At 42.8% G+C, this 9,364-nt stretch overlaps 1 protein-coding gene across 1 annotated transcript in view; it reads left to right on the forward strand.

Moving 5' to 3' along the window:
* Positions 1-8,302, forward strand: part of RMND5A (required for meiotic nuclear division 5 homolog A) — a 32,608-nt gene extending 24,306 nt beyond the window's left edge. The window contains exons 7-9 of the mRNA XM_080976848.1: positions 1,597-1,699; positions 2,890-3,044; positions 4,848-8,302. Of these exons, the coding sequence (XP_080832974.1) occupies positions 1,597-1,699; positions 2,890-3,044; positions 4,848-4,911 (322 nt within the window). The 3' untranslated portion in view covers positions 4,912-8,302. The remainder of the gene's footprint in view (positions 1-1,596; positions 1,700-2,889; positions 3,045-4,847) is intronic.
* The last annotated feature ends 1,062 nt before the right edge of the window (positions 8,303-9,364 follow it).

The following is a 9,364-nucleotide window of genomic DNA, read 5'->3' on the forward strand; positions in this document are numbered from 1 at the left end:
TGAGTATAGTTAAGCTGCCCTGATAGCTTGACTGAATGGGAAGGCCATAAAATACAGTGGTACCTTGGGTTAAGAACTTAATTAGTCCTTGAGGTCTATTCTTAACCTGAAACCGTTCTTAACCTGAAGCGCCACTTTAGCTAGTGGGGGCTGCGCCGCTGGAGCACAATTTCTGTTCTCATCCTGAAGCAAAGTTCTTAAACCGAGGTATTATTTATGGGTTAGCGGAGTCTGTAACCTGAAGCGTATGTAACCCGAGGTACAACTGTACACAAATAAACCAAATGAAGCAATACTACAATACTCTTTGTAGAGTCTTCACTTTTTTTCTGAACAAAAGTTATATTTTACTAAACAAGTACAGTGGTACCTCGGGTGATATACGCTTCAGGTTACATGCGCTTCAGGTTACAGACTCCGCTAACCCAGAAATAGTGCTTCAGGTTAAGAACTTTGATTCAGGATGAGAACAGAAATTGTGCTCCGGCGGCGCAGCAGCAGCAGCAGGAGGCCCCATTAGCTAAAGTGGTGCTTCCGTTTAAGAACAGTTTCAGGTTAAGTATGGACCTCCGGAGCGAATTAAGTACTTAACCCGAGGTACCACTGTACTGTATAGAGAGATCAGTACAGCATACCCCAAAATAAGAACCTGCACCACCAGGGGGAGTTGTTGCATTTCGCATGGAAAAAAATCAGCGCTTTTAGAAGTTCATTTTGTCAGTTCAGGAGGAAAACGGCAGCAAGATACGTGGGCCGGTGTTAAGCATGTCAAATTAACAGAAATAGGATTGCGATCGAATGCTCCCCATCATGCTCTGAGTTAGTTGCTGGACTAAACGAAAACAAGTTGCGACATGTGCTTTTCCAGTGGTTTCTAACCAATGCTATCCCCTGTCTTTCATATACTTCTGGATTATTTAAAAGGCCGGTTGATGTCTTGAGAGGGCTGCCGGCAATCTATATAGATCTGCCTTCACCAGTACTCTTTGCCTAGAAGTGCGAGTTTTTGTGATGCCCAAATAGTCAGCTTATGCAAAGGGAGCTGGAAACCATTGTCACAGAAGTGAATTCCGTGACGTTTTCTGACCCCATCCTTGGCATCTTCATATACAGCACCATGCGCTCTCTTTGAGGTTATTGGCACTAAAAAGTTGCCCATGTTTCTACATACATGAACTGTTGTACATACATAGTTCATGTGTCTAGATTCAGGTAGGTAGCCATGTTGGTCTGACGCAGTTGAAATAAATTAAAAAATTAAAAAAAATGTCCAGTAGCACCCTAGAGACCAACTAAGTTTGTTCTGGGTATAAGCTTTCGTGTGCATGCACGAAATTTGTGTATCTGAAGAAGTGTGCATGCCCACGAAAGCTTATACCCAGAACAAAGTTAGTTCATCTCTAGGGTGTTGCTGGACATTTAATTTTTTTATATATATAGTTCATGTGTATAAATAAGGCACATGTGCTAGGCTTTGACATTTTATTCTTCAAAACATGAGCCTATTCCCACCCCCACACCCCCTGTTGAAACAGAAATGTGAAAGTATTCCTCTTTAAGGCAATGTTTGACATTAAAATATTGTTCTGTCCCCAGCTTTTCAGCAGGTTGTGTCGCGTTGCCAGCTCTAATTAATATAAAAGCTGTGATTGAACAGAGACAGTGCACTGGGGTTTGGAATCAGAAAGATGAACTACCGGTGAGTAGCTTTGTGTATCCAGTGTCATCCAATTATTGCAACAACTTTGTTCACCGACGAAAGCAAGCTAAGTGTTTCTTTCATTATGCAGTGCGGTGATGTTAATTTACTTAGAAGGAATGTTTTGAGCTCCTGGGAGTAACTTGCTGATTAATAAATAATAATAATAAAGTATTCCTGTGATGGGACGCGGGTGGCGCTGTGGGTTAAACCACAGAGCCCAGGACTAGCCGATCAGAAGATCGGCGATTCAAATCCCCGCGATGAGGTGAGCTCCCGTTGCTCGGTCCCTGCTCCTGCCAACCTAGCAGTTCAAAAGCACGTCAAAGTGCAAGTAGATAAATAGGTACCACTCCGGCAGGAAGGTAAACGGCGTTTCCGTGCGCTGCTCTGGTTCGCCAGAAACGGGTTAGTCATGTTGGCCACATGACCTGGAAGCTGTACGCCGGCTCCCTCGGCCAATAAAGCGAGATGAGCGCCACAACCCCAGAGTCGGTCATGACTGGACCTAATGGTCAGGGGTCCCTTTACCTTTACCTATTCCTGTGATAAGAAGTTTTTCTAAGTTGTTTCTAACAGTGTGATGGAGTCCTTGCAATTTATTTATTTATATCGTGAAATTTATATACCGCTTGATTGTTAAAAAAACACCCCCCAAAAAAGCCCCCAACCCTCAAAAGTGGAACTCTCCGCTACTGCCATGCATCTATGACGGTGATGGCCAAACTTGGCCCTCTAGCTGTTTTGGGACTACAGTTCCCATCATCCCTGACCACTGGTCCTGTTAGCTAGGGATGATGGGAGTTGTAGTCCCAAAACAGCTAGAGGGCCGAGTTTGGCCATCACGGACTATGATGAAGAACTCTTTTTATACTACTGCGAGACTTCCCTCCAATACTTTATTGGGATTTTAATTGTGGCAGGGCAACATAGAACAGCTATGGATATTTCCCAGTGAAGATGCTCATAGCTAGCAAGTGTAAGCCATTGATATAAATGAAATTAGAAATGCTGGTGTGGATTTGTTTTAGTATTTTAACTTCTTGTATATTTTAAAGTATTGTATTTTCCCCCCTTGATTTTTCTTGTGTTTATCCACTTTTGAGGTTTCTTTCTTTCTTTTTGCGGTCAAGCAGTGTATAAATGTTATTGAATAAACTAGGTGGTGACAGTGTTTTGCTTTCGTACAGATCGAAGTGGACCTTGGTAAAAAGTGTTGGTATCATTCAATATTTGCCTGCCCCATCCTTCGTCAGCAAACGACAGACAATAACCCACCTATGAAGTTGGTTTGCGGTCATATTATATCGAGAGATGCTCTAAATAAAATGTTTAACGGCAGCAAGTAAGTACTGTTCTTACTTATTTGAGACTGAATATGTAGTTTGGGAGATGAAGTATGGAATGGGCAATATCTGGTTTTCAGCTTCACAATATACAACCAGCTAAACATTGCAATACAGTGGTACCTCGGGTTACATATGTTTCAGGTTACATACGCTTCAGGTTACAGACTGCTAACCCAGAAATAGTACCTCGGGTTAAGAACTTTGCTTCAGGATGAGAACAGAAATCGTGCTCCGGCGGCGCAGCGGCAGCAGGAGGCCCCATTAGCTAAAGTGGTGCTTCAGGTTAAGAACAGTTTCAGGTTAAGAACGGACCTCCGGAACGAATTACAGTGGTACCTCTGGTTACGTACTTAATGCGTTCCGGAGGTCCGTTCTTAACCTGAAGCACCACTTTAGCTAATGGGGCCTCCCACTGCCACCGCGCAGCCGTTGTGCGATTTCTGTTCTCATCCTGAAGCAAAGTTCTTAACCCGAGGTACTATTTCTGGGTTAGCGGAGTCTATAACCTGAAGCGTATGTAACCCGAGGTACCACTGTAAGTACTTAACCCGAGGTACCACTGTATACCGACATATCATGATGTCTGAAATCAGAATGGAACAATGTAGAGGGGAACATGGAATATGACAAAAAATAAATTTCCTACTGAACTTTCATATTCATAATTGCAAGATGGTTGGAAGCAAGTTTTACCTCTGGCATCTTTATAAGGTTACGTTGCCTGGTTTTTGTAGACCATGAATGAGACCTTAGATATTGGATAGCTTGAGGAAGATGGCGACCCACATCTGTGTGGCAGCTGTGAGCAAAGCAAATTCCACGCTAGGGACAAATACCACAACAGGGATATTCAAACCTGACATGCAACCACGCTTGGGATGCTGTGTACATTTCTGGATGCCTCAGCCTCAAAAAGGATATTCTAGAGCTAGGAGGTTTGGAAAAGGGCAACCAAAGTTATCAAAGGGCAACACCCCAATGAAGAAAGGTTACAACATTTGGAGGTTTTTTAAGTTCACAATAAAGCGGGACATTATAGAAATGCGTAAGACTATGCAGGGAAATTGACTCCCACAAGAAGTAACGATGTCCACCTGCTTGGACCCTCGTACCTACGGGACCGCCTCTCCCGGTACGCCCCACGGAGGACCTTAAGGTCCATAAATAGCAACATCCTAGAGGTCCCGGGCACTAAGGAAGTTAGATTAGCCTCAACCAGAGCCAGGGCCTTTTTAACACTGGCTCCGGCCTGGTGGAACGCTCTGTCTCATGAGACCAGGACCCTGCAGGATCTGATTTCTTTCCGCAGGGCCTGCAAGACAGAGTTGTTCCACCTGGCCTTTGGCTTGGAGTCAATTTGATTCCCTCCCCCTCTTTTTCCCCCCCTTTCTCCTCCCATGATGAGGCTGCATTTTAATGTTTTAATGTTGTATTTTAATCTCATTTTTAAAGTTGTATTTCAGTCAACTTGCTTTTATTATTGGTTGTTAGCCGCCCTGAGCCCGGCCTTGGCTGGGGAGGGCTGGGTATAAATAAAATTTATTATTATTAAAGAGAGGAATAGACAAATTCATGACGATCATGTTCTGTCTCCATTGTCAGCCACAGAATGCCTCCGAACACCAGGTGCTGGGAGTTACTGAATGTTGCATTTAGGTTCTTTTTGTGAATTTCCCGCGGGCAACCGGTTGGCTATTGTGACGACAGGATACTGAAGTTGGCGGGCCTTTAGCCTGAGCCAGCAGGACTCTTCTCTGCTCTTAGGTTCTGTAACAAATTAACGTTTTCTTTGTTTTCAGATTAAAATGTCCCTATTGTCCCATGGAACAGAGTCCTGGAGATGCCAAACAGATATTCTTCTGAGGACACAATTCGCTATGTAGTTTTATCTGTGTGTTTTGGAAGACGGAAGCAGACAAAGGCTCCATTTTATGCTGTACAGGCCGAAGAGGACTCCTGTGTTTTGTATAAGCCTCATGCTCCAGAAATTTTTGCCACATTTAGTGCAGACATACAGATTGGGAAAAAAGCTGCAGAAGTAATATCTGTTATAGGGCTTCTACTCTTAACCTTGGTCTCCATATCCGATCAAGATACGACACCAGCAGTTGTCATTCAATGCAGGTTTTTGTAATTAATTGTATGGTGACTTCTCTTTTTAAAAGCAGACACCAACCACAAGCATCATATAGGCCTAATATTTGCCCTGCTTTTATCACCCTGTTAGATGAACGTCGCCATAAGGAATGTGTGGGGGAAAGTTTTTATTTCCTTAGCGTGTAAATAATTCAAAGAGAACTTTGGGAAAAGGTTTGATAAATTGAATAGTGGTTATAGACATACCTGTATTTCTGTTCTTACTGGTTTATCCCAACCCAAAGCTGTGATATTTTTTGGTTGAGCGTTTTTTCCCCCTTTCAGCTTTTAAACAGAACTCCAAATGAATGTGCTTATATATATATATAAACTACATGAATATATAACAGAGTTCAAAACCATTTCTGATTTAGAAATCACTTCTGATTTCCTGACTGCGAGCTCTTTGTGTAGCTGCGAGTATTCAATAAATGTAACTCTGGACTGGAAAGAAGCCTTTGTCAATGGATACTTGCTCTCCAGCTTTTTTTAGTCTTATAACCTAAGCTTTGTACTTAACGTCCGTGTCATGTTGCTGTACAGTTTACTAGACATGATAAGCTACATTATTTATAAAGTTATCAGAACCAAATAAACTGTTGACAATGTTCATAGTTGAGACGGGGGAAAGGACATCTTCCAGTAATCGTAAATAACTCTGTGGCCTGTTGATCACAGGATTGGGCCTCCATCCTGTTAGTAACTAATATGTCTTCTGCAGTAAAGAGCATTGTGCTTGTGACTGTGCCCTGACAGCTAATACTACTTTTCTTCTTAAATTTGGTAAATCTAGGTGAGACACTTGACCTAGTTTGACTTTAGTCCCTAGAGAATCCTCAGAATTGTAGTCTGGGAGGGGAGCCACCAGGAGGAATGTCTAATGTTTGGAGTATTGTTGCCGGCTTACATTGCTTTGGATTCTCCTGGGAAAGCTACACTAGATTAACTAACACATGTTTCTACAGATACAGATGATATCCGAAGTGAATATGCACTTCTAAGCTAGATGCACACTGTGACAAATTTCTCGTGCGCATTTGTTACATTGTCCTGCGATAGGACAAAGGAGCTCCCTGACAGTAGATGAAATAATAGATTTATTTGCTGTGTGGCTTAAAAGCAGGCCTGGCCCACCCGTTAGTCAAGGTGAGCCCTTTGCCTTGGATCCTAGATTGGGGGAGACAGTGGAACAGTGCTTTGCAGCCCATCCATCGCTGCTTCCGCCCACCTGCAGAGCTGTCTGGCAGGCTGACCACGGCTGCCACTACTACCATTGGCAAGCCAGCTGCCATCTCTGGCTCTGTGGCTGATGCCTAGGGCTCTGCCACTTTGCCAATATTTAACAGTGGGGCTGTTTGGGTTGCCAATGCTTTGATGTGAGGAAGCGGGTCCTGAAAGCAAGTCCTTTGTGGGCAAGGTAACCCCAGAGAACACCTGCTTCAAGTGTCAGAATTATTACGGTAAAATTTCAGGCAGAATCGCTGCTGCAAAAGCAGTAGCGTTTACAGGTGATCTCCAGGGCTCACTCCAAGGAAGGGCCTTCTGTTCCTTGAAGGAAGGCATGGGCAAGGTGACCCCAAAGGGAATTAGGAGTCCCCATATGAAATACTAAGTAGGAGGTGGAGGCAGAGGAGGCTGGTATATGAAGAGGTGGCAGTATTATCTGCTTTGCTTGGGCAGCACAATGCTTTGTGCTGGATCCGTTTCAAAGCACCAAACTTTGGTTGGCTACTAAGATACGAGAAATGCACTAGCACAATGCACTACACAGAAGAATGTTGAAAAAGATTTTTCATGTGCTTTTGGCTTTGGGCCCTAGCGAAGGGCCAATACCATTGCAGATACATTAAGGCAAGCTGATTTTACTCACGCAGAAAAACCAGAGGAAGGAAAAGACGCCACCGCGTTACCTTTTAATAAGCGGCTTCTATCCATATTGCACTCCTAAGGGAAACTGATGACAATAACGACAGCGGTAATATTTTCTGTGCAGGTTTATAGTCTCAGTGAAATTGCTTTTAACATGGAAGGGAATTGCATATTTGTGGACCTCTGCATACTAAATGCATATGTGTACTCAAAGTGATGTAAACTTTGAAAATAGCAGCGTACGGTCTATCCAAGTTGAATTGTGTAATGCAAGAATATTTGCGGACCTACGCACATGTGTATGGTCCATCGATTTCAGTGGGATTTGGGTGTACCTAAGTTGTGCTTACAGCCAACAATTTCTACTTCATCCCTCCCCTCCCCAAAGCCCATGTTGGTTGCCTGCCATATACCTAAGACTATAACGACTGACGTCTTCATACCAAAATGTAATGACTGACATGATTTTAGGGGATCCCAGGTGATGGTGAGGTTTGCTCTCCCTCAAATCAGCAAAGAGAATAGGTTGTGTGAGATGCTATTGATCTTTGTGATTGCAATAGCTCTTTGCCATTTCTTAAGCTGGTCCATCTTGCCCAGTATTGGGATCGACTGGAATAGAAAAAATAGTTTTGGCAGAACGCTCATTTTTATGACTGAGATTCTTCCTGTAAAGGATAGTTTAAGTCTGGCCCAACTACCCAAATTTCTTTTCATCTCCACCCAGGTTCTTACATAATTATCATGAAATAGGTTAATATTCTTTGAAGTTAGCCAGACGGCCAAGTATTTTGCTTTTGGGCAGATTTTCAAACCAAACATTTTTTCCCAGTTCTTCTTTTTCTTGGTTTGATATGTTCTTAACCAGTAGTTTTGTTTTTATTTTATTTAATTTGAATCCAGCTACTTCAATGTGATTGCTTGTACGTTTCTAATAATTCATGGAGACTCATGGATGAGATGTTTTGGGTTTCCTGCATAGCACACGCAAATAACCCATTGTCTGCTTGCTCTGTTGTATCCAGCGAGGAGGAGGACTTGAGCCTTTTCTCCTTTCAAGGTTAGCAAATGGCTTCACTTTCGGCGATTTTGAAAATGAGACTCTATAATAGCATCTTGTTAACTGTAGGAGAAGCAGAAGTGGCCACAACCACAACCCTGGCTGGTTTGTGAGAGCTGAATTTCAGGGCACCATAGTGTAGTTTCTACACCTTTAATTTTGCCAGCCCAGCCCAGCCCACCCCCCAAATATTCCCAAGAATAGTAGCCATTACACATAAAGGTTTTATTTTGCAAACATTTCCTCCTTACTCTGAGGGAGAGCAAAGCCTGAGGGCGTTCATTAGAACTGACAGCATATAGAGCAACATGGAGCTGGTATGCTCAAGAAAGCGATCGTGAAAACGATGCAAATGGACATGTTAAATGTGTGCAACATGTTCCAGCGAATTGTTGCGTGCTTTTCTAGACACTGTATCACAGATAAAATTCTTTTCTGTGTTCGGCATGGATAACTGAGATTCTATTATGGCAGCTCCCTGCTTATCGTGAGAAAGATGTAAATCATACCCAAATGAATGCATGGGGGTGAGAAATGGGTAGAGCCTTCTAGGCTTAACTATATTTACAGATGATGTATATTGTTACACTGTTACTGGTAATGAGTAAAAAAAAAATGTTTGCTAAATTGGGTTTGTTTGATTTCATTGTTTGCACCATATTTTGTATGAAACAAACGCGTTTCCAACCTTGCAGTGTTTTCCCCCAACTGCTTTAAGGCCTTTTATGCGACCATGGTGGAGTATACACACATATTAAAAATGTTATGAAAATGCTTTTTTTAAAAAAGTGTTCTTAAAAATACATTGAATTTTCCATAAGGCTCACCATCGCCATCTAGTGTCACATTGTATATTGCACTTAAAACACACGTAACACGTTTTATTTGCAGCTGTATAGCTGAGTCTCCTGTGTGGTTGGGGGAATGGCCCCTAAAATCATGTCCCGTTGCCTAATTTATGTGTTAGGATTGCATGCCACATACAATCCTTGCATGCCATAACTAAGACACTGAGATCCAGCGTTGAGGGCCTTCTGGCGGTTCCCTCATTGCGAGAAGCGAGGTTACAGGGAACCAGGCAAAGGGCCTTCTCAGTAGTGGCCCCCGCCCTTTGGAACACCCTCCCATCAGAGGTCAAGGAAATAAGCAGCTATCCTGTTTTTAAAAGACATCTGAAGGCAGCCCTGTTTAGGGAAGTTTTTAATATTTAATGCTGGATAGTTTTTAACACTTGATTGGGAGCTGCCCAGA

Source organism: Podarcis pityusensis (assembly GCF_964106645.2).
Source record: "Podarcis pityusensis genome assembly, chromosome: 13".
Taxonomy (NCBI): Eukaryota; Metazoa; Chordata; class Lepidosauria; order Squamata; family Lacertidae; genus Podarcis; species Podarcis pityusensis.